At 58.2% G+C, this 24,368-nt stretch overlaps 3 protein-coding genes across 3 annotated transcripts; all 3 read left to right on the top strand.

Moving 5' to 3' along the window:
* Positions 1-4,574: 4,574 nt before the first annotated feature.
* LMXM_36_2650 (conserved hypothetical protein) lies at positions 4,575-5,597 on the top strand (the record flags this gene model as incomplete). Its single annotated transcript, XM_003874567.1, has 1 exon — positions 4,575-5,597. One exon carries the CDS (start codon positions 4,575-4,577, stop codon positions 5,595-5,597), a length of 1,023 nt encoding a protein of 340 aa, XP_003874616.1.
* Positions 5,598-6,405: 808 nt separating this feature from the next.
* LMXM_36_2640 (conserved hypothetical protein) lies at positions 6,406-8,061 on the top strand (the record flags this gene model as incomplete). The annotated part of the gene is made up of 1 exon (XM_003874566.1): positions 6,406-8,061. One exon carries the CDS (start codon positions 6,406-6,408, stop codon positions 8,059-8,061), a length of 1,656 nt encoding a protein of 551 aa, XP_003874615.1.
* A 5,363-nt stretch (positions 8,062-13,424) lies between these two features.
* LMXM_36_2630 (putative protein kinase) lies at positions 13,425-23,795 on the top strand (the record flags this gene model as incomplete). Its single annotated transcript, XM_003874565.1, has 1 exon — positions 13,425-23,795. The coding sequence occupies one exon, from the start codon at positions 13,425-13,427 to the stop codon at positions 23,793-23,795; it is 10,371 nt and encodes a 3,456-aa protein (XP_003874614.1).
* Between the last annotated feature and the right edge of the window lie 573 nt (positions 23,796-24,368).

Below are 24,368 nucleotides of genomic sequence, written 5' to 3'. Positions count from 1 at the left end.
GTTTGTCTGGGTGTCTGTGCTCATGTGTGTGAATGGCAGACCGAAGGAGACGCGCTCAGTGCAAGGACAAGCGAAGGAGACGAAGTGAAGGGTGGTCTTCCCCTCCTCTCCCCCTCCCTCGTTTTCATCTTCGCCGTCTGTGGGGTGGTGCTGGAGGGGGGGGGAGAGCAAGTGAAAGGTCGAGGGAATTCTCTTTGAGGGGAGCACCCTACCGTCTTCAAAAAAACTTCTTTCGCTCCCCATACCGTTTTCATGTTGTTGAGTGTTAAAAGTGTTTCTTTTTTATTTATTTATCATCATCATCTGTTTTGTCATGCCTCGCGTGCCGGCAGGTGCGTAGCGTCGTCTTTTCCCGGTTTCACCCATGTTCGATGTCTCCACTGGCGCCGCTATGTTGTAGAGAATATCCTGCGTGTCTCTCTCTCTTTCGGCGCATGGGAGGAGGGAAGTACATACATTGTTTGTGGCGCAGCACTGCGCCAAAGACACAAAAAAGCCTTGGTGGAATGGACGAGATTGAGGAACTCCGTACGTACATATGAGTGCATCTAGGCAAAGGCGTGGATGTTAACGAGTCTAGAAGCGGAGACGGCTGTGTTTAAGTAGTGGTCGTCATCCTACCGTTGCAATTGTCTGTCTTGTTGTTAGCCGAGACTCCCTTCCATAGACGCGTTGTAGGCTGGTCGGCGCGCGCAATCCGAGCATTTGAAACCATTAGCAGCAGCAACAACAGCAAGGAAGCCTGTGCGAAGAAGCACCACCGAACCGCAACGAAAAAAAAGGTAAAGAATCGAGTGATAGGTTCTTCTCCTTCCTTGGCACACGCCATCCATCTTGTCTCACCGATGATCGTACCCCTGTACACGCACACACACACACACACACACACACATGGCTCGCCCCAAGAACAACAACAAAACAAGCAGGCACACACGCACGGACAGAGAGGATGAACACAGGCATAACGCATCGTCTCGCTTTGTTTTAGTAATGGTCTATATATATATATGTTTGTGTTACGTTATATTCAAACACCTTCGCCTAGTGCTTTCTCTCTACTTCAATGCACACACCCGCACACGCAAAGAAGGCGGGCTTGCAGTGGTGCCTAACTCTTCTCCCCAGATACAGCCCTCTCTCTCAAAAAGTGCACACGGACACAAGTACAAGGGGTAGAGAGAGAAGCATGCGATGACCACAACGAAGTTGGCGCTCGATGCGGGTGCAGTGCAGATCTGACGGGAGGAGAGAGTTTGGCTTTCCTTCTCTTTTCTTTTTTTGCTATTTGTTCTTTCCCCTCTAGGTGTGCGTGTGTCGTTGCGTGTGCGCGCTTCGGTAGAGGGTGCCTGTATGTTGATGCCGAGGCGATTGTGGGGTGGAGCTAAGCGTGCAACAACAAAAGTCAGATCATTGGCTCAGTGTGCGTTGCCGCAAAACGGTGGCACGCAAGGCCGAACGGTTAACGGTCAATGGAGTGAGTGGGGGGAATGCGTGCGTGCGTAGGAGTCGCGCACGAGGGAGGCTGCATGATTCGATGAAAACTGTTGGCTTAGGGAAGGGAGCGCTTATGCTAGAGACCGTTTTCTCACACACGTCCTCAGTGGGGTGGGGCTGCATTGCCGTCATTTCTCAGCGCTGTTTGATGAGTAAAAAGTCCTTCAACTCCGGCGACACCACAAAAGCCTCTCCGCGCCTGATTCTTCCCCTTCGCGCAAGCACAGCAAAGAAAACGACGAATGAAAGTGGAGGCCGTGGCGGTGCGCACTGGGCTGAACCACTTCTTTTTACGTTTTTCTTTTTTATTGTGTATCGGACACAAGCCATCCACCGTCCATGCGCACATTCGCTCTTTCACGCTGGCCTCTCTTCCTCTTCCTCTTCTGTTGTCTTCCATTCCACCAAGGCGCTTAGGCACTCGTGTGCAATATCGAAGGCTCCTCTCTCTTTGCCGTCAGCACCGAACGACGGGCAGCGCAATACACCGCCGAGTTGTATGCCGGAGAGTCTGTCAAATCACATACCCACATACACGCACACACACCTGCCAATAGATACACACTTCTCCCCCTGTGCGTATGCAACCACGCACACCCACAACTGTACATGCGCCCTCATACTCGGTCGAAGACAGAGGGACCAGGAGAGAATCCTTGTGCCTCCTCTGATTTCTTTTTCTGTAGGTCCTACTGCTGCTAAGTGACCTTTTTCCTTCTCACCCATTGTGCGTCCGCACACGGTGCTCAGGCCACATTCAAGGGACTCCTTGTATGCCACCCAAAGGCAAACAACTCTCCGTGATGATTGCTGGTGCAACCGGCAGCACGAGTCGCTAAATCGTCATACCTGGTCTCGCACCCAGGTACGCCCGGTGTCGTGGCCTTAGCGCGCTACCAACCCCAGTGGATTTGTGGACCGTCGTCTTTAACCCGCTTGCACGCCGGTGACACGCGCCGCTGTCTGTTTGCGGCTCCTGTGGAGACTGGGAGGACATTTTAGCGGGCGCCTCGCGCATCCCACGGTCCCATGTTTCGGGCGGCGCCTGGAGCTTCGACAACGCGAGGGCCTAGTGAAGGCGGTATGAGTGGTACTGCCGGCCAACGGCCCGCCTCTCGCGGGCGCCGGATGACGCCGATGCGGCGTTTCGCACCAACTCTGGGAGCTTTGCTGCTTCGTCGTCCGAGTCGAGCTCGACGCCGTGGTTCTTGGGGACCCCCGCGCAGCCACAGCAAGATGCCCATCGGGTGGTCGAGAATGGAGGAGGAACCCACCGGTCGACGCGGTTGTGCGAGCGCCGCCCACGACATCTTGGAGGAGCTCTGCGACAAGGAGCCAAAGAACAACCTCACACCATCCTCGTTTGACCCATTGTTGTCCGCGGGTGCGAAAGCAAATCGTGACCGCGACACAGAGAGGTGGCGATGGAGCCAGGAGCTCCTGTGGCAGGTGGTGCAGAATACCTTTCACCGCTTGGTCTTCTCAAGCCATCATGTCGCGATCAACTTCCTCTGCATCTTCCCTTGTCACGTGCTTTCCTTCGCCAAGCCGACAGTTGCCAAGACAGTGTGTCTCTGCAACTGCATGGCACATACGGGGCCGAGAGAGGACGAGGAGCTTCTGCTAGTGGAGTCGACGTCACGCAAGTCGGACAGTGTCCTGTGGAACGAGGTATACGCTGACTGTTGCGGGAAAGCTGCAGCTTGCGAAACCCGCGTTTCGTGGATCGATGAAACGCCTCGACACGTCTAGGAGCACAAGCATTGCCTGCACGGCCACAGCCTCACATCGCGGGATGATGTCTCTTGCGCTGGCGATGCCTCATCGGAGTTGACAGGTCTCTCTAAAAAGCAGCGGGAAAAGGTGCCCACTGGGTGCCCCATGGTTAAGTGCCGACGCTACACCACTTTTCTCATGTGAGCAGGTGCGGGGCAAACGAGCGCTGCCTGTCGGCGTACCTGAGTACCCCGTGCACGTGCGGCACTCGCACGTTGCGACTCTTCAATCCATGGGACGGCAAACTTCTCGTCCCCTCATCGCGCTATTCGAGCGTCGGGTAGACGTCGATTGTGTGGCCAAATGGATTTCAGGCGGCATCGTGGAGTTGTTTTACCAAGGCGACAACAACGCCGAGGGGAAAATCCGCAGTGGCGCACGGCAGGCGCCTCGCTTGGTCAGAGAGAGGATCGCCAAGGGCAGGAGCGTGCTGTAGCGAACATACGTCGCGCCCTAGGAGGACGGCTTCGGCGAGAGAGAGACACGGTGGGCGCAGCGGATGCGGAGTTGAAGCGAGGCAGCGTTTCTCGGGTGCCTCGCCTTTCGGCTCCTTGTCTCTATTCTTGCCTTTTCCTTGACCTGTAGCGCAACCGAAACGAGGCATGATAAATTTGGAAGATGAGAACGTGAGGAGTTCTGGTAACAGGAAGATACCTCAGCGTGTGGTATCTCAGGATACAGTGCCCTCACTCTATGTGTGGGGAGAGGCCAAGCAGCACCCCCTCTATCCCTGCCAAAAATGCGGAACCACCTCTGGTGCTGACAAGGCCACGCACCTATGACATAGGGGGAGGCCAGAGCGATGTATCGCTGCTGCTGTCGGTGGCGATGTTCTGTATAGCGTTGCTTCAGGGCGACCTGCGTCCTTGAGCACGCTTGTGCCATCCACATGATGTGCAGGGTGTTGGCGTGACCCGAGCGAATCCCCACCCGGCCACGACGAGGGATGCAGCAGGTGGCGAAAGGCGCAATGGGATCAGCTGCGAGGCGCAGGCCACAAAACACCAGACACGAACACTTCATCCGAAGGCATCTAACTGTATAGTTGCTATGTTACTTCGGGCGGATGTTTGGTGACGATATGGTGCAACACGTAGACGACGTTATCTTCTCTCCTGATGTCCTGCCTCCCTCCTTCCCATTGTCACATCACATATCTGCTCGACTTCACATACTGTTTTCGTTGCTGTGACACGTCGGCAGAACTTCTGCACCAGTGAAGTGCGTCGTGCTGCTTCATCCATCTTCGCTTTCCGCAGACGTACGTGCGTCGTTTACCAAAGGTACACGTAGACAGGCCAGAGATGTCGGCTAACGGCGCGGGTCCCACAGCAACATCCGACGCGAAGAAGGCTCGAGTGGAAGCTGATGTGATCACGGAGGCGGACCCCGTGCCGGTGTTTCCTCTCCTGTCCACCGATGCCGCTGCCTACGAGCGTGAACACGTGCACGACGTGTACAGCGCGATTGCCGACCACTTCTCTAGCACACGGTACAAGGCATGGCCCCAGGTCAGCGCCTTTTTGGAGAGCCTACCGCCCTTCTCCCTCGTGGCGGATGTCGGCTGCGGAAATGGGAAGTACTTTTTGGCAGCACAGCGACTTACCCTCACCGACCCCTCGCATCCCATGAGCACATCAGGCGCTTCTCTCGGGATGAAGTCGTGGCAGCAGGCAGCAGCGCAGGCCTCACCGCCTCTTGTCTCCTTTGCACCTGCACACCGCTACGTCGTGGGCCTCGACTATAGTGAGGAGCTCCTGCGCTCCACGCAACGTCAGCTGGTTGACCCAAACATGCATCAGGGGCAGCGGCGTCGCCGCCTTAGTGGCAAGCGTGCCAAGAGCGAGGCAGAGGCGGTGGCGACACCTGTGTCTGCGGAGGAGCTTCCACGGACAGATACGGTGCGCAGCGACGCTCTACGATGCCCGTTGCGTAGCGGTATCTTCGATGCCGCCATCAGTATAGCAGTGATCCACCACTATGCGAGTCGCGAGCGGCGGAGACTGGCGGTGCGTGAGCTCCTCCGCCTTGTTCGGCCGCATGGCGGGCGTGTACTCATTTACGTGTGGGCACGCGAGCAGCGAGGCCAAAAAAAGTGTCTGGTTGACCCAGAAACCGGCGACGGTTTCGTGCGGTGGGAGAGAAATCAGAAGTACGATGGTGCACAGCAGGTGTTTCACCGCTACTATCACTTTTTTTCGGAGGGAGAACTGGAGCAGCTGTGCAAGGACGCGGTCAGCGATGATGGGACAGGGACGATTCAGGTCGCTATCCGGGAGTCATACTACGACACGGAGAACTGGTGTGTGATGCTGGAGCGCTGCTGACGTCGGAGGAGAGGGCGTGGCTACTCAAACGCCGCCGGAGATGGACAGGACTGTGCCTGTGTGTTTGCATGCGCCTCTTAGCCTTATTCGCCCACACCCATCCGCTTGACCCCTTTATCTTGTGTAATAAGTAGCCCACCTCGTTTTCACAGGCGCATGGCAAAGTTGTGCGCAGGGATTATCGCGGAAGCCGACGTGTCATCAATGTTGAGGCTTGCGTTGACGTCACCCCCTTCCTTCTCTGCCACGTTTTCGCAGACGGTGACTGGGAATGACCACCACTACGAGAGTGAAAGAAGGCAGCAACAGAGTCGAGAAGGAACAACACACACACAAAAAAACGCCGCTGCCCAGTATGCCTGAGAGGAGGGAGATAAGGGCCGTGCTGTTTTTCGTTTTCTTGTCGCTTGGCAGATGCGCCAGATCCCCTTTCCCTCGTGCCTGGGCCGTGCTTGGTGCTCTCCATGTTTGTGTGTGTGTGTGTGTCGTTTCTTGTTTCATGTCGTGTCGTGGACAAGTCCGCCTAACGTACGCCAGGTAAAGTCTCATCGGCAGAAGCCGAGTGCCGCCCATCACAGGTGCGACGTCTTCTCGTCTCTCCATCTGTCTGTCGCTACTTTTCGTTCTTCTTCTCGCGCATCGAGCCCTTCGGTCTCCCCCTTTTCTACTGGAAATCAAAGAGCGAACCACGCATTCCCGACGACCGTGCCGCGCCGACATCCGTAGCTGCCACTCGCTCCTTCTTTTTATCCCCCCCTTTCCTAGTCTTCCGTGCCGTTAGGCTCGCTCGCCCGCTCGCTGGGTCGAAATGGAGCATCAGTACTACTTCATCGAGGCCACGTGGCTGGAGGCGGCGGCAGCTGGCATTTGCTCGCGCAATGGAATCATCTTGAAGGATGCCATCGCCAAGGCGGAGAAGGGCATACCAGTTCAGATTAAAAACGACTCCGCCCTGACTATGCACAGTCTCATCCAAACGACCCACGCCTCGCTGGAGCAGGCCTGCGAGCGATACTTACGCCAGAACGCGCGGAATCTTCGTCTCACCCGAGCAAGCAAGCCAACACCTGCCGTGGAGGCCCTCAACGAGGCGGAGCGCGCGTCCTGCCGTGAGCTAGTGGTGCGCATCGCTATCACAGGTGCCCTGACACAATACCAGCGCTGCACACGCAAGTGCATCTTGCAGGACTCCAGCTCGTTCTCCCCGTCTTCGTCTCATCCAGCTGTCTCTGCGAGCAAGACCGGGCAGGGCAACGGTGTGACGGACAAGCAGCTGGAGCGCAGTTTACAAACGACACTTTTGAAGGGGCTTCTGTACGCCTTCGAGTCCTTTCAGGAATGCCACTCCATGAACCGCGATCACTATCCACCACGCGTGGACAGTAACACTCCCGGCACAGTCGGCTGGGATACCCTTGTGCTGCTCTACCTGGTTCACCGCATTCCGCAAGTCGCCCGTCACGCGAGTGGCAGCGCCATTGACGATTGCATAGGACAGGTGATACGAACGTGGCGCAAGCTGTTGGTTGCACTTCAGTCTGTAGACGCCCAGGAAGCTCCCGAGCACTCGCGCCGTCGCGGGGCCCTCTCCCTCGTGAACGGTCTCCTCATCATTCTGTTTCAGCGCTACAACACTCACCAGTGTGCCGTACTCTTGGGTGCCGTGGAGCATGCAGAAAAGGTTGCCGAGTCATCGAAAGAGACGGCACGCTCCATCTTACACCCTTCGCGGCACATGGTGTCAGAGGTGGTCACCTATCACTACTATCAAGGCCGAATGCGCCTGTACGAGCGGAAGCTCGACGAAGCCCACCGCATTTTGCGGATAGCTTACACGCTTTTGCCGCCCGCAGGATTCGGCAATGAGCCGCAGCGCCTCAACAAGGAGCGGGTGCGCTTCTTTCTCTCTGTGGCCGGTGTAGCGAATGGGCGGCGCATCCCCGCTGAGATTCTGCGCGCCGACGAGGATTTGCTCCCCCGCCTGTTCGGTTCGTTGACCGCGGCCATTGAGCGAGGGGACCCAGTGTGCTTCTCCGCTGCTCTCGATAGTCACGCCTCGACGTTCCATCGCCGCGGTGTGTATCTAATTCTGCAGCAGGCAAAGATTCTCTGCTATCTCATGGTGGTCGCCCGTGTGCACGCCGCCATGGCGTCACTTTCTGACGTGGACAACAGCCGTATCACAATTCCAACGTTGCTGGCCGCGTACACCTACATCACCAGTGAGGAGCCGCAAGATGGGAAGTCGTCCGCAGCGTCGAAGAAACGCTCACGAGACGACGAGGCTGTGTCACCAGTCTCTGAGGCTCGCATGGCGGAGAGCGTTATGGATGAAGACCGCATGGCGCTCTGGATTGCGAAACTTATTGCACGAGGGTATGTGCGTGGGTACTACTCGCACGAGCACAAGACGCTGGTGTTGTCCAAGAAGGTCCCGTTTCCCCTCTTACAAGAAGAGGTGTGAGCTATGGAGGTGAAGCACAACATGTGAGGCGGAAGCGTAGGCGAAGCCGGGTGGGCGCATCACCTCACCATTGGAGAGAACCACATAGGTCTACCGTGAGGAGAAGTCGGGGGAGGGAGTACGGGGGCAGAGCTGTAACCGATGCAGGTCTCCGTGTTGGCCGCGTCGCTATTCACGCCTCTGCGTCTCTCTTCCTCTTTTCCTGTCCGCTTCGCGTTGTTTTGTTGTGTTTGCCCATTTTCTTTCTCTGCATTTGCGAGTCACCTCTTTGGTCACCCGAGATGTGCAGAGAGTCGTGCACCGCCTGAAGTCCAGGCTTCAGCGAAGCGACGCACTGGGGTGCCACACGGGCTACACAGGGTGAGACTGGCTTTGCATGAAGGCACCTAATCATCTACCATACACGAACACTGAACGGAAAACAAAACAAAACGGTGAGGCGATCTTCCCTGACCCGCAACTTCGTTCACCGCATCTGCACCCTTTCAAAGACTCGGCAGCACCACCTTCAGCATGTCATCACCTCCTAGGGAAACAGTCATCCGCTACTGAGCACAGCTGTGCACGAGGCGGGGTGCCTTCATTCACCACAAAGGTCTGCCAATCGCCGCGCAGAACTGCCGCTGCCATTTTCGCATCTACTTTGTATGTAGCAGTTCGTCCTTTTCAGTGCGTTCCAACCTTGATGCCGCCTTCTTCCACCGCCACACTCGCATTCCCTGCATCCGTTCGTCTTTTCGCCTACCATTGCCTACTCTTGCTCCTCCTACCTTGCACAGGCTCCATCAGGGAGCACAACCATCACGAGCTATTTTCTCAAGAGCCACACTATTCCGCCATCCGCCTGTGGAGAGGGTGAACGGTCTTCGGCTCTCGTGCAGCTTCCTTCCACGTTATTGTATGCCAATCACTATATTGCAGCGTCTGATGACCAATGAGAACAAGCATATATCCGACTGCGCTGCGCGCCAGCTCTCTGTCGCGCGCCGTCATGAGATGCAACCTCTAGTCCTTGAAATCTGACTGCTCCTCTGCGACCGGCTGTGCACCGCTGATGTTGGTGCTGCTTTGTGTGTGTGTGTGTGCGTGCAACGGACGCGTGATGCATAATTAATCGACCAATAATCGGAGCGCGCCGCCTGCGCGGTGGCGTCCGTGAAGTCAAACCAATGCAATACATATGGCTGACTGTCGTGTGCTTTGGTGCGCCTTGGGTGTGTGACTGTGGTGGTGCCGCGAGGGAGGCGGCGTGTGCGCTGTGCAAGCGTGATGCAGAACATACAACAATCACCTCGGGGGGCTGCCTCGCGGTGGCTCCCTCTGAAGCGCCGCTGCGTGCGGCCACTTGACTGAACCCCTGTTAAGCGTCATCCGCTGACTTGCACTGTGACCACGTGCGCGCGTTGCGCTGGTGTGCGGAACGACCCACCTGCACTTCGCTCGTCCCGCTCGCGTGTCGATGAGTGGTGCCGATGGATGGTGTGAGGGAGAGCGAAGGCTGCGATGGTGTGCGCGGCACGTGCGGTGAACATCTGATGACCAATGAGAACAAGCATATATCCGACTGCGCTGCGCGCCAGCTCTCTGTCGCGCGCCGTCATGAGATGCAACCTCTAGTCCTTGAAATCTGACTGCCCGCTGGAGCCGCCGACGCCACAGCCCGAGCCGTGTCTGTGCGTGTGTCTAAATGATGGCTTATACGACAAACTATTGAAGAAAACCGAATGAACGGCCTGTGGAAAGCAAACACCAATGCACTTTACTGATGGACGCTGCTGCAGCGGTTGCTGCTGGGGTGGGCATGTGCGCGCGCTGCGAGTGCCTGACGAACTACGTTGTGTGTGCACACGCTTTCCCCGCTGCCGTCGAGGCGCGGGGCTCAGTGCACCTGTGTTGCAGAGCGTCTGATGACCAATGAGAACAAGCATATATCCGACTGCGCTGCGCGCCAGCTCTCTGTCGCGCGCCGTCATGAGATGCAACCTCTAGTCCTTGAAATCTGACTGCTCCTCTGCGACCGGCTGTGCACCGCTGATGCTGGTGCTGCTTTGTGTGTGTGTGTGTGTGCGTGCAACGGACGCGTGATGCATAATTAATCGACCAATAATCGGAGCGCGCCGCCTGCGCGGTGGCGTCCGTGAAGTCAAACCAATGCAATACATATGGCTGACTGTCGTGTGCTTTGGTGCGCCTTGGGTGTGTGACTGTGGTGGTGCCGCGAGGGAGGCGGCGTGTGCGCTGTGCAAGCGTGATGCAGAACATACAACAATCACCTCGGGGGGCTGCCTCGCGGTGGCTCCCTCGGAAGCGCCGCTGCGTGCGGCCACTTGACTGAACCCCTGTTAAGCGTCATCCGCTGACTTGCACTGTGACCACGTGCGCGCGTTGCGCTGGTGTGCGGAACGACCCACCTGCGCTTCGCTCGTCCCGCTCGCGTGTCGATGAGTGGTGCCGATGGATGGTGTGAGGGAGAGCGAAGGCTGCGATGGTGTGCGCGGCACGTGCGGTGAACATCTGATGACCAATGAGAACAAGCATATATCCGACTGCGCTGCGCGCCAGCTCTCTGTCGCGCGCCGTCATGAGATGCAACCTCTAGTCCTTGAAATCTGACTGCCCGCTGGAGCCGCCGACGCCACAGCCCGAGCCGTGTCTGTGCGTGTGTCTAAATGATGGCTTATACGACAAACTATTGAAGAAAACCGAATGAACGGCCTGTGGAAAGCAAACACCAATGCACTTTACTGATGGACGCTGCTGCAGCGGTTGCTGCTGGGGTTGCCGACTCAGAGGGTCGTTTTCTCACTTCCTTGATTTTGGTCACATTGTATTTACGAGGCCATTTTTAGAAACGAAAGTAATACGCATTCATGTGGTGTTGCCGGGTCTTTTGGTTACCTTTTGCGTCCTGGGCTCTGGCTGCACGCTTGCTGCCTTTGTGTTGTCGCTAAGGCTTTTAGCACAATGTTGGTGTGCGCTCACGTTATGCTGTACGACATAGGAGCGCGGCTTTTTCTTTTGTTTGCTTCATCTCTCCCTCGCTGTCTCTCTGATCTTCCTCGATGTACCGTACACGCACCCACACACGCGATCGCATACACATTTGTAACGAAAAAATAATAAATATAAAATGACCGAACACGCATACAAACGTATGAACAACTTCAGGAGGAAAACAACAAGCGTCTCTCTATTTTACTCAGGATTTCAGATTAGCAAGTGAATCTTCGGCTTTGAGTAGACGCCGCGTAGTATCACCTTTTCTTGTGTGGCAACTTTCTGGTGAAGGGTAAGGGGTCACGTCGGGTAGGCGTCAGAAGAGTTTTCCGAGTGAGGGACAAGCAGGAGGAGGTGCACCTGTGATTACGGCAGGCGTGTACGTTGTGGGTGTGTGTGGTGTGGCTGGGTGTGGTGAGGTTTATCAGCGCTGCTGTCTTGTGCCTCCATTTGTTTTTCTTTGTTTCTCTATTTTACAGCGTCTGCTTTCCCTTGGTTGAACGTCGTCTACATTCCTTTCCGCTGTTTTCTGCCTCTCGCTGTCTCTTGATACGTCGTTACCTCTTGTTCGGCTCGCCGTGCTTGATTCTGTCGCCTTGTACGCGCTTCCCCTTTCCTGCTCAGTCCCGCCTCGTTTTCAGACCCACGCGGTGTGTGTGTGTGTGCTTGGGTTGGGCACAGCTCACACAAGCACACCCCCTGTAGCGGCATCTTCACCGACAGCCATCATTTTCGTGCCCTTTTCCTTGTGTGGAGTTTTTTTTTCCTTTCGTTCTCCCTACATTGCCGGCGCTCCTACATATATTTCACAGGCTCATTAGTGTGTGCGTGTGCTCCGGCGCCTTTCATATGCGTGAAACAGACATCAAGGGGACACCACAGACAGACAAGCAAGCAAAGAGGGACTTGTCGTGGACGCGGTGGCGGCTTTTTTGTTGTACCGAGATATTAGTGAAGTGGAGACGTTGCGCGCTGTCATTGCAGCCTCCTGGCCCACGGAGAGAAACGCACCCACGGACAAAGGCCATCTCGCTCATTCGCCCTCGCTCTCTCTCGTGGTAACTGCTTCCGGACACGTCTTCTGTTTTTTGTTGTTGTTTATGGCGACCCTTCCCTTTGTACTTTCCCTTCCTCCCGCTCCCTCTCTCACTCTCTCTCTTACTGGTCCATTCCGGCGGACGCGCCAACCGACTCTCTCCCCCTCCTCCTCCTCCTCTTTGTCCTTGTGTGTATATGTGCCTTGGCCCGAACCGGGCTCTCGCTCCGTGCACTGTGCTACTGCTGCTAGCTGCGTCTGTCTTGTGCATCTGTGAGTGCCCCTCTTTTCTCTCTCTTTTTTTCTGTTTGCCCCCCTCCCCTCCCTTTCTTTCCACTGTCCCCGTGCGTGTGTGACAGAGGACTGTCGTAGAAGAGGAAAGTGCAACTTGTGTCTCGTCTTCTCCTTCTAGCCCGTTTCCTGTATTGGCCCTTCCCCCCCCCCCTTCACACACACACACACACACCTGGCCGACTCTTTTTTTTTTTCGACCCCCTCCGGTGTTTCCTTCCGTCTGCGTTTTGTGCTTTTTTTTTGCGTGCTTTCTTTTCTTCTCTCTCTGTCTGCGTGTCTGCGTGTTCTCCTTTGCGCTAAAGAGCTCGACTCACCTCGCACATTGTACTCTCCTCCCCCCTCCTCCTCCTCCTGCTCCTTTGTGTTAGTTTTCTTTCACGGTATTTCCTTCCCTCGTCCCCCCTCTCTCTCTCTCTCGTTGTTTTCTCTGGTTCGTGAGGGAGTGGGGCACAGGTACACGTCCCTTGTACGTGTGGTTGCTGCTCTTTGTCGTTTTCTAGTTTCCGTCGCACTCCCCCTCCCCACCACTCTCTCGCCCTCTTCCTTTTGACTACTGCTCTCTCCTGGTCGTTAACACAGAAAAGAAAGGAGGCTCAACTGCTTGACCGGCGCAAAACCGTATCCACGCATCGAGGCTCCTCAGCTGCGCACGTCCGACAAAAAGAAAAGGTGGAGGCAACAGATTCATCAGATCTAGCCAACACAGTCGCGCACTAACTTCCCGTTCATTGCTGGATACGATCGCGGGTGGCAGTCACGCTAGCCTGTGGTGTCGCAGCTTTCCGTTTTACTCGAATCGTGCGCGCATGTCTTTGTGCCTGTGTGGGGAGTGCTTCTCTTCGTTGATCTTCCACTTGGGCCAGGTGCTTTTCTTTTTGTTCTTGTGGCAAGCGATAAGGCGGTTTACTATCTGTAGGCTCACAAGCCTGCGCCCCCCCTCCCCTCCCCCTCTTCGACCAGAGTAGCGCAACCACGCTCTCTCTCTTTGCTTGATTTTGTTTTTCTCTCCGCTGGTCCATTTGCGACGGCTGACGTTATGACGTTAAACCAGCTCAAGTCATGGCCGTCCAAATACCCTACAGGCGCGCTGGAGGAGACCACTCCGGTGAGGCTTCGCGCAAACTCGCCGAAAACAGCCTCCGCTTCGCCAGCGACTGCACCGACAACCAACACAACGCCCACGAGTGTGTTGTACTCGGTGCTGCTGCGCGCTAATATGTCACGCAATGCCGTAGCCAAGAACCTGACTGAGCGTTCACTCCACTCACACCCCGTTTATGACATCGATAGTGTGGTGAGAGAGGCAGTCCGCGCCGAGGTGGAGAGGCTGTTTCCGTATCGCGGCGCTTTTGTCGAGTCCCCAGGCGTAGCTGATGTAGACAGGGCGGCACCGGCACGGCGCTTCGTCGGGTCCGTTTCTCAGGTCGAGGAAAGAGAGCGGAGCGGGTGCTGGAGCGCTTGCGTAGCGCGCGTGAACGCGTATTGCCACATTTCTGAATCCGACGCCCACAACCCTCGCGCACCTGTGCCTTCGACGACCACTGCAGTGGCTACCACCGACACACCCTCATCATCGGCAGCGAGGGGGACCTCGACGTCTGTGTCGCAAAGGTTCTCCGGTGGACCAAGGGTGGTTATCAAAAGCCTTCAGCGCAAGCAAACGCTTGCTGCCATGGGGGCAACTCGTGTGCCTGCTCCCTCTAAGCCGGAGTCCGCTGAAGCACCGAAGAAGCTTTTCGCCCCCTTACTTGCAGAGAACAGCATCGGCGTTGGTGGCGCCATCAGAGACCAGGAGACGAGCTCATGCACACCACCAAGCGCCATCACGGATAATTCCCACCGCTTCACTGTGGTTTCGATGACGCAGCTGCCGGACATGCAGAGGCACCTTGAACGGCTCTTCGACGACTTTGCCGCCGCGGTGGAGCAGTGCCGCGTTGCGTTGGACCAGCAGCAGCTGCAAAGCAGCTCGCCAGCTGCGTGGCAGACAGCGAGAAAGAAGAGAGGCCTCGATTCCGAGGAACCGTCAGTGTCGTTCCTGGGTGAAGAGGCTTCTGCTTCCCAGCATCCGCAACAGCCACTACACTGCACCAACTCCAACCACCGGCCCGGCAACCCAACCATTCTATCCACTGACGTCTCGCCCCGCCACAACAGCCACCACCCCGTATCTGACCTCCTCTCTTCCGACTGCATTCCAGATGAATGGAGACACGACCATAGCACCGCGATCGCAACAGACGGCAGCCACTGCACGTCTTATGCGCGAAGTGCCAGCAGCGAATCACTGCAGGTGGCGGATGGGTCTGCTCCGGCGACAACACCGTCTCTAGAAGCAGAAGACTTTTCAAACGGCGTCGTTATGATTGCCCACACAATCGCAGAGCACCTGCACGCTATTCTGCACCCCACCACAACATTAGCCTCTCTAGAGGAGGAGGGGGTGGCGGCGCTTCCCGGCCAGGACCGTGGCGGAAGCAGCCGTGCCGGTGGGCCGGCTGCCCTAAACGCTGTGACGACGATATGTCGACAGAGTCACACCGGGGCAGAGGGAGAGGACAGAAAACCGACGAGCCCTGCGTCCTTTTCGTCCCCGTCTCCTTTACCAGCTTTGCTTTCCAGCGGAGGTCTTCAGTCGCCGCCAGGGGTCAGCTCGGCATCGCTCGAACTGCGGGCGCTTCGTCAGCTGATGCACAGCGTTTTTTGGTCTCGTATCACAGCGTTTCTGAGCAGCGTCTCTCTCAAGACGCCCGGCAAAGACTGCCCAATGTGGCTGTCGACGACCGCCGTGGAGCAGCGCGAGGCGTGTGCGTATGTGCAACTGCCATTCTGGATTTGGCTGTACGCCGCGTGCGGGCTGGCAACCGACGTGATCCGCGCGCAGCAAGAGGCACAGAGGGCGTTTACGATTTCGGGGCAAGTCACGGAACCTCGCAAGCCACTGACATCGTCGTCTGCGATAGCGAACGCACTACCACCACCGTCACTGTCACAGCTCTTGCCAACGGTGGAGACGTTGGCGCGCCAGCTGCAGCGGCGGCAGTACGAACGCGTTGAGCCCACCGCCGGGACTTTGCTCACGGTCAACACGTTTCTCTCTTTCACTGGCGTGCAGATGACGGACAGCGCTGTGATGAAGCGCTTGTTCCCTCTGCAGAGCGGTGTGGCTGCAAGCGATGCCCTGGGGTTTGCCACACTGTCACCCCACTCAGCGCAGTGCTTCACTCACGAGGCAAGCGTGGCGACGGAGTCCTCGTCCGGGAGTCTGACGGCAGGCGCCTTGGACTCTGCTGCTGCCCCCAACATTATCAGCATCAACACATCATCGGATAGGCTGATCTCTGGGGATCATACCGTGTCGGCGTTCGGTGGCGCAGGACCTAACGTAATAGACCGAAGCAGCAGTAGCGTTGGTGGTGCACCAGTTAGTCCGTCACACCAAGGTGAGGCTGCCATCAGCGTTGCTCTTGGCGACGCCGGCAACACAGCCGCGGATGCGACTGAGGAGGAGGCACCGCAGGTGCACAGCGGCAGCTATTCTTGCCCGTCAACAGTGGAACTGTACTTGCAGTGGCTGGAGAGCGCTAATGCAGCGCGTTTAGCAGCATGCTCGGCACGGAGTGAAGCGAAACGTTTCCCCGATCGTGCTGACGCGGAAGCTGATGCAGCTGGTGAAGTTGCTGGCTCCTCGCCCACCTCGCCGCCGTATCGGCTAGACACCATCGCCTGCATCCAACCGCATACATCGTCGTCTACGGAGGACGGTCAAGTCAGCAATGGCGATGGGAACAGTGCGAGAGGGAACAGCAGCGACAGCTCGTTCAGCTACGCGGCGGTGCAGCAGCCGAGCGAGCCCTTCCAGGTGGCAGCTGTAATACCGTCGGCCGGGCTGGCCCCGTGCCTGGGGCGAGTCGAAAAGGAGCTGCACCAGGCACGCTCTGCCGTGCAGTTTGCTCGCAAGCTGGGCACCCTGTACGCAACGCAGGACATGAACACACTACTGCAGCTGCTCCCCGCCCTGGTGAAGGAGGGGTCCGTGTCGCCTGACGTAAATTTTGTCTCTGCACGCGCGTACGGCGGCGCTGTGGAGAGCTTTGGAAGCGCGTACTCCCCTCGCGGGGGCACGGACGGTACCGGCACCCCTGCAGCGCCAGCAACACCGGGCGACGGTGTGCATTCACATTACACATGGACAGGCACCCCGACGACTAGCAATTCGATGACAGGCCCCTTGCCTCCCCTCGCGACGCCGCCTCAGGGTGCAGCGGATCGGATGCCCGGTAACAGCACCCTCTTCTTTCACCATGCCAACGCCAGTGCGACACCTCCGGCAGTGTTTCCCTCTGTCACATCGCCATCATTGGAGGCAAGGTTGCTGCTGGAGCACCTCAACTCGTGCGCTGTCGCCATTGTCCCCAACAGTTACCAACTCTTTGTGAACAGCGCTCGTGCGCTTGAGGTGTCCTTCTCACTTGCAGTGGTGTTGCTTTCTCATGTGATGGGTGAGGCGGTGCCGAAGGGAGAAGTTGCTTCGGTGGGGCAGGCGGCTGCTGTCACCAGGCGCAGCGACATCAGCCCATCAGCCATATCGGCGAAGACCGGCCCAGCGACAGCCACCGTGGTCGTGTTGAAACGACTCCCAGCGAAGGCTGCTGCCGCCGCGCTCTCTGACAAGTCGAAAGGGAGGGTGACCAGGAAGACAGCGGCGACGCCCCCACCACCTCGACCCCTATCTATGGACCTCGCCAAGGTGTTTGGCTTTGGCCACAGTTGTTTGCGGTGGCAGCACCTCTCCGCCTATGTCCGTGAAACCCTGATCAGCGTCGCCCTGCGCGCACTTCAGAGAAAGGACGTTGCTATGACGCAGGAGCTGCTGCAGTGCATCACCCTTGACATGACGATTGCGCATCACGATGATCAAGTGCGCCGACACCATCCTGCGCCCAAGCCAGCGTGGGTCAAAGGTGTGGGGGATACAAAAAAAACTTCCGGATCGACTCTGAAGAAGAGCCGTAGCGCTTTCAAGGCAGGGGGGACCAAAGTCAACCATCTGTCGGCGCCTCCGCACGAGAGCTCGGCCAGCTTTGTGAACGTATGGTTTAGTAGCTTTGCCCATCTTGCGGACACCACCGCGCACCTGCTTCACGGCGATCACAACGCCCCGAGCTCCCTGAAGGGGGCGGTGTGGCATCTAGCAGGACTGGCGCACTACTTTCTGCTGACGCGTGCTCGCGGCTATGAGATGTACGGCGCCCAAAGCCATTTTTGCTCAGCAGCCCTGTGTGGCTACGGCAGCGGTAATGCTGCAGGCGTGGGCTTGAGGACTTCGTCGGTTACCTCGAGCGCCGCTATGCAGAGCTTCATCACCTCACAGCTGGTTGAGCCTGCGGGGAAGGTGCTCGGCGTTGTCGTATCATTTATGGAGAGCGTCTGCCAAACGTTGTCGGCGGACATTGAGAGCGGCGGCGCGGCTGAGCGGCAGTTCCGCGAGGGTGTGATGTTCGCCGATAACTTGAGTGACGACGAAAGCCTCTTCATGTGCCCCGCTGTGGACGGCTCTGTCCGCCTGGGAAGTGCGGGCGAGTGTACGAGCCTCTTCAATGACGGCGGGGGTGGTAGTTATGACATTGCCGCCACCCGCTTGGAGGCGTCTGGCTCGCAGACATGCTGGATGGAGCTGGCCATTCACTACTTCTTCGAGATCGTCGACGTCCTCCTTGACGCTGCGCTGTTTCTTCCAGAGAAGCCGCTCTACCTGTACCAGCTGACAGTGAGCGCCTGTAGCACGGCGGCCCCGTTGATTGACTTCGCAGACACCTTGTCCGCGGCTGTTTTGGCTGGAGGCGCTGGATCGCCGGCTCTCTGGGGCCTCAGCGATCTGTGCAGCTCGATGATTGCCACTGCGCCGCAGGTTGTGGCGGACTCGCCACTGGACCGCGTGCAGGAGTTTCTCAGCACGTACACATCGATGGTACTGCAGTCCGCGGTGACCCACTTCACCGTAGATAGTAGACATGCTCACTCTCGAGTCGCCACAGCCTGTGAAACGCCACTGAACACATCAGCAGCGGTAGACGGGACGTTGGAAGATGATTGTTCGCGCACCTTTTGGGAACGACTGTTGACCTCAGTGGCTGCACCTGCGAACCCCTCCGCGCTTGGCGAAGTGATATTTACAGCGCGGCAACCGATACCATCAGCTTCGACTCCTATCAGCGCGCCAGCAGCCAATCTCGCGGTGAGCCCAGAGGCGTCCGCCAGCAGCTCGTACACGCAAAGCACCATGTGGTGGCCAGATGTGCGATTCAATCGTTACTCTCACCTTATCCGCATTGTCGAACACGCGCAGCTGGTGAGCTTATACCTGAATTCGTGTGCGGGCAAAGATTTGGCACAGACGGCGCCGCTTACACCGTATCTGGAGGTCTCTCGTGCACCTCGTGATAGTGCGCCCTCGATGCAGGTGAGCGTCGTTACCTCCCTCCTCAACACATCTACGGGCCCATGCGCACAACTGCTGTCTATACCCTACGCTTGTCCACCTTCGACTGTCGACACCAGCAGCAACCTTATTCCTGAAAGTGCCCGCACAACGTCGCATGAGCGTTCCTGGTTCCACTGCACCGGCTCGCCAGCTGATCAGGCACTACCCCGCTTTCCCGCCGCCGCTCATCGGCGCGTGTTGACGGACCGCGCGATGCGCGAAGTGTGCGGTGGGCTGTGGATTCGAGTAGAGCTGCTGCGCCTTCTGCGCCTCGCAGCCGCACCGCTGGACGCGGACACCTTCGTGAGCTTCACCAAAACAGCGACCAAAGTCGCGGGCCAGGTATGGGATAAGGCAATGCAGACTCACTACACGGCTATTGCCTCAATGAAGGTTGGCGTGGAGTCAGTTCTGCCCAAAACGTACGCGTCCACATACGTGCGGCTGCTGTTCCTACGGTACGTGCAGGCTTTCTATGCGGATTTGCCGGCGCTGAGTGCAAGCGGACCTGCGACGGCGCCAGATCACACGATGAGCGAGCGCGTGGACGGCACGAGTAACGGGACCCCGCTTACCAGAAGCGTCGACCAGCGCGCGGCCTCCGAGACCCACGGGGACCTTAGCAGCCGCGGCGATGCCACGCCGTATCGCACACTTGAGTCGCTGCAAATGCGCTCTCCGGTGAGCGCGCTCCAGCACCTGAGCCAGCGTCTGTGGACGCACTACTGCCATGAGCTGTTGTGGGCGTTACGAGAGCTGTGCTGGAACTGCGCTGAGGCTCACGAGACGGCAGCCAACCTGTCCGTCGCCTCCGTGTTTGGGCGGCTGCTACAGATGATCAGTGGGCGAGGGGAACTCGAGGGGGAGGAGTGCATGGACGACTACGGCGGCGAGCCGGTGGAAAAGTTTCCGGATGAGCCATATCTGGACTTGAAGGACGTGGGGATGCCTGTCGTTACCTTGGACTGCGCGCTAAAGCCGTACGCCACCGCGGAGGGCGTCAAGATGGAGGGCTTCGTTGACTTTGAGGTGTCTTCGTCCGGCAGTTCCGTGACGGTGGTGCCAGGGATGAGCGAGGGCCGTAAACGGCCACCGGGGAAGCCGCCGAACTCTGGGTCCTCTGGCGAATTTGAGAGTCGACGAGAGTCGTCGTGGAGCGCTCGGCGGTCTTCTGTCTCGAAGGGATCCATGGAGGCAGAGCAGCAGGTGATGGTAAGCATATCGGACCTGACCCCGGCCTGCGATTTCACGGAGCGGCGACGGCTAGGATTGAACGACCACACCATCCCGGGAGGCACCCAGGCAACAGTGAGGAGCATGACACCGCTTTCCACTTCAAGTACTCCTGTGCCGGCCCCGCCTCAATCCCCCGTCACAGCTCCCCCTGTGGTGCAGAAGCTGTCTTTTACTGGCCTGAAGCCGCCTCTGTATTTCACCAGCTCAGGTGACACGGCTGCTGCACAGGAGAACGACTTCTACAAGGAGCAGTCTATGGGACCGCAAATGGAAAAGGAACCGATGGAACACGTCCTCAGCCTCACAAGTATGTCTCTGGTGGACGCATCCTCGCACATATCGCAAGACGACGACGATGGCGAGTGCGACGTGACGTACGAAGCCAGGTCGGATACGCTAGTAAGCGTGTCCAAGCACACGCTGCCTAAGTGGACTGCACACGAACCTCATGAGAGTTACTCCACGGCAAACGCGAACGCCGATTCTGCAACCCGCGGCGACTCGCCGAAACCGCCCGCGTTGACAATACCGAAGCTGTCTCTCGGGGCTCTCGGCCCACCGCTGTACTTCACTTCCACCGGTGATACCGCCGTTTTTGCGGAGAGGCCGATGAGCCCGTCACTTACGTGTCCGCCAGCCCAGGTGCTTCCGGCGCTGAACTGCCCGACAGCGGCGGCACCGGCGGTGGTGGGTGCGGCGCATGTCGATCCAACTGTTACGGGTGCACCACTGATAGGTGCGGCTGAGGCCGCGAACGCGCTGGCTCTCACGCTACCACCTGCACCTGTGCTGCCCACGCCCACTCCAACCACTGTCGATGGACTTGTCCTTCCTAAGCTGTCGTTTGGCTCTCTAGGCCCGCCTATGTACTTCACATCCACCGGCGACACTGGCGGCTTCATTGAGACGCAGAACCAGAAGCCCCACCCTGCGGCCGGCGCAGCCACAAGTGCACAGATTCCTTCTGACACGACACCCCTGAAATCTGGGTTGACGGCGCAGGGCACGGCATCTGGTGGAGCGACTAACACCGCCACCGCTACTGCAGCAGCCATCACCACTTCGAATTCTCCGACTGCTGCGACGGCCGCCGCTCACTTCCACGGCAGCCACTCCTCGGGTGAATCACACTCGCAGCCTGTCTTCAGTTCTGGTGACTTTGCACCAACGGCCGGAAAGGTGAGCCGCAGCGGAAATGTTAGCGATGGGGGGTGCAGCTATGCCGGCGGCATGGGCGAACAGGACTCAAAGGAGGGGCACGCGGCGCGGCGACGTTGCGACAGCGGGTTGTCGTTGAACTCCTTGCCCGTGCTCGAGGGTGACCCGTTGTCAGCGGTTTCCGGTCAACGGCGCCGCAAGCGAGTGCCTCGCACGTCTCGCCCAACCCTAACACTGATGGTGGCACCGGCGGTGACGATGGAACTCATCTTGTGCATATGCTCTATCATTCTCCAGCAGGACAGCGGTATGATTCAGTACGCCTACACCGTGTCCTCGCTCACGCAGAAGCGTGTGCTGCCGGGCATGTCTTCGTCCTCGCAGCGGCGCTGGCACGGTGGCAGCGGCGGTGCCGCTGGAGCCTCAGGCTCGACTTACTCGCAGAGGTCAGATGTGGCGCAGACGGATCGGTGGCGGTACACCCCTCAACACAGCCCTTCTTCCTTTCATGTTATTCAGGCAATGCACAACTACCTCAAGGACAGCTGCAACAGCCTTGTTATTGATCTGCTGGAGGAATGGGTACTTGACGAGTACGCTTCGATGGAGCGGGTAAGAATGGAGCAATTCGAGTCCGCGTACGCGTCGAGTCAGGAAGAGTGCTCTCCGCAACCGCCTCGCCACTCGCGCTCTGACAGCGAAAGCGGCGGCAACATCGGCAGCGGCATGCGCCAGCACTCTCTTCAGAAGCCCCAGGCAGGCAGCACCGGCGGCGGCCATAGCGGCAAACTGAGTGCCGCAATGCTCACCGGTCGTTATGTGCTCCTACGCTTGCTCCTTCCGCGCGCCATCACCCCTCTGATCACTCAGCAAAATGAGCGGCGCATTGGCGCCGGCGGCTACGGCTCCGTCACATCCGGCTTCGTGCAGAGGCCCGGCACGGTTGGGGACACGCAACTGCCTCCTGGGTGGGGCCAGCGCGGGTCTCGCTGGCGACCAGCAAAGACACGTGGAGGCACAGCAGCCAGCGGTTCTGGCTCTGGTGGTGGTGGCACCACGCCTCAAAGTCTCCAGATGGGCCGGTCGGTCGCGACAACCGCGGAGAAGATCGCGCCCGGTGTCTTGGATGGCTTGCGTGTGCCATGGCGCACAGCGGCGCAGCGGATCGCGCAGGCAGTCTGCAAGGGTGAGGTGGCGATAAAGCACATCCCCCTCAATGTTCAGGGAAGCGAGAGTGGAAACCTGCCTCTTTGCCACGCGGAGGTGCTCTCTATGTATCGTCTGCGCGGTCACCCGCACATCATCCCGCTCCTCTCCTTCGACAACACCAAGGACGAGTACATCCTTGTTCTGCCGCACTACTCCCAAGGATCGCTGCGGTTGTGGCGACAGAAGCACTATCCACTGGGGTGCGCCGTGCTCACGCTTCCACCGGGGATAAGGGACTCGCGCAAGAGCGAGCCAGTGCCGACAGCGGCGCCTGCGATGACTTCCAGCACACCGACGCCGGTCGATGCGCCAAGCACCTCGCTCTTCGCGACGTGTGCACGCTGTCTCCTTCAGGTGCTCAAGGGAGTCGTCTTCATGCACGACCGCCGCATCCGCCACGGTGACATCAAATGTGATAACATCCTCATCACCGCTACCGACGCCAGCGCTGAGCGGGGGGAGATGGACCCGCCGATGCTGCCGTCCTCTGTGTGCTTGTGCGACTTCGGCTCCTGCGACACGTGCGACGACGATGATATTCAAAACCTGAAGCGTGACATCATGGGAGGCGAGGCCCGCTTCTTGGCTGGTCGGTGGGGGGTCGGCAGGGGAACAGAGGCGATTCAGCCGCCCGAGCTCATGTCGGCGAAGCGGCGCTACGCCCTGCTCCATCGCATAGTGACAGCCGTCGCACCAGCCGCGGCAGCGACCCCAGCCAGTTCCTCGCTCTTCACTCTCTCCGAGAGGGCTGAACGTGGTACCCACACTGCGAACTTTGGTGGCACATCAGCTGAATATCTTCCGCACCGAAGCCATGTTGGGGAGCTGATAGGGTCGACGGGGCCCCAGATGACGGAGCTGCTGCGGCGGGCGGAGCTCTCAGTGGACATCTGGGGCTGCGGCTGCTTGCTCTACGAGATGCTCACGGGTCGCATGCTTTTTGGGGAGGCCCGCCTGGGCCGGCTGCTGGTTCTCGCCGCTGTCGACGACAGCGAGGAGCAGAACCCCGAAACGGCGGCTTCAACGACAAACGCGGCAGCTGGCCCTCTGCCGGGAACGCCTCGTTCTCGGCAAAAGGCCACCGTGCCGACCACATCCAGTGTTGGTGGCGACACCGGCTCTAGTTGCACGCCGTCGGTTTCGCAGAAGGCTCTTGACGACTGGGAGCGCCGCGATCTCGAAAAGGCTGTGGGGAAGCGCGTGGTGGACTTTATGTCGGCCCTGCTGAACCTCGACCCTCTGCAGCGACCAAGCGCACACGAAGCGCTGCAACACTGGAAGACGATAATGGTGGAGGCAGGGCTAGAAATTGGAGCCTAGGTGTGAAGAAGCTGTGTGTGTATGTGCGTGGAGAGGGAGACGGTGATGTCAATGCAGTATGGACTCGCGAATATGGCAGTGGCGCCGATGCTTGAATGCAATTTATGCTGTTGCTTCTCACTTCTTTTTTTTTTGTCTGTGCGCGCGTTAATGCCTGTGCTTGTGCGCGCCTCTGCGAGCTGACGAGGAACATTCCGCAGTGTGCGCCCACCATCCTTACCCGACATCAAGCTCTTATTCTCTTTCGACAGAACATATATGACTAAAAGAAACAGACGCTGCCGTTTGAGGAGACGGTGACTTCTGCCCGATCTGACGCTCGGTCTCACGCTCGCTCTTGTGATGCCTCACCACCTGTAGGCGTGCACTGACATGTGTACCTGCGCGCCAAGGTAAACTCGTCTTTCTCACTCTTTTAACCTTTCCCTTTCCTTTCTTGATCTTCTGCCCTTTCTTGCCCATCTGTGCCTCTCCCGCTCCTTTCACGGCGCACGTGCACGGCGCGTCGAGCACTTCGGCGTCAACCCCCCTCCCCCAAAAAGGAACACCATCAACCGCAGCGGTGCACTTATT

This window comes from Leishmania mexicana, chromosome 20 (assembly GCF_000234665.1).
Source record: "Leishmania mexicana MHOM/GT/2001/U1103 complete genome, chromosome 20".
In the NCBI taxonomy this organism is placed as follows: Eukaryota; Euglenozoa; class Kinetoplastea; order Trypanosomatida; family Trypanosomatidae; genus Leishmania; species Leishmania mexicana.
This window is presented reverse-complemented; position numbering and strand designations above follow the sequence as displayed.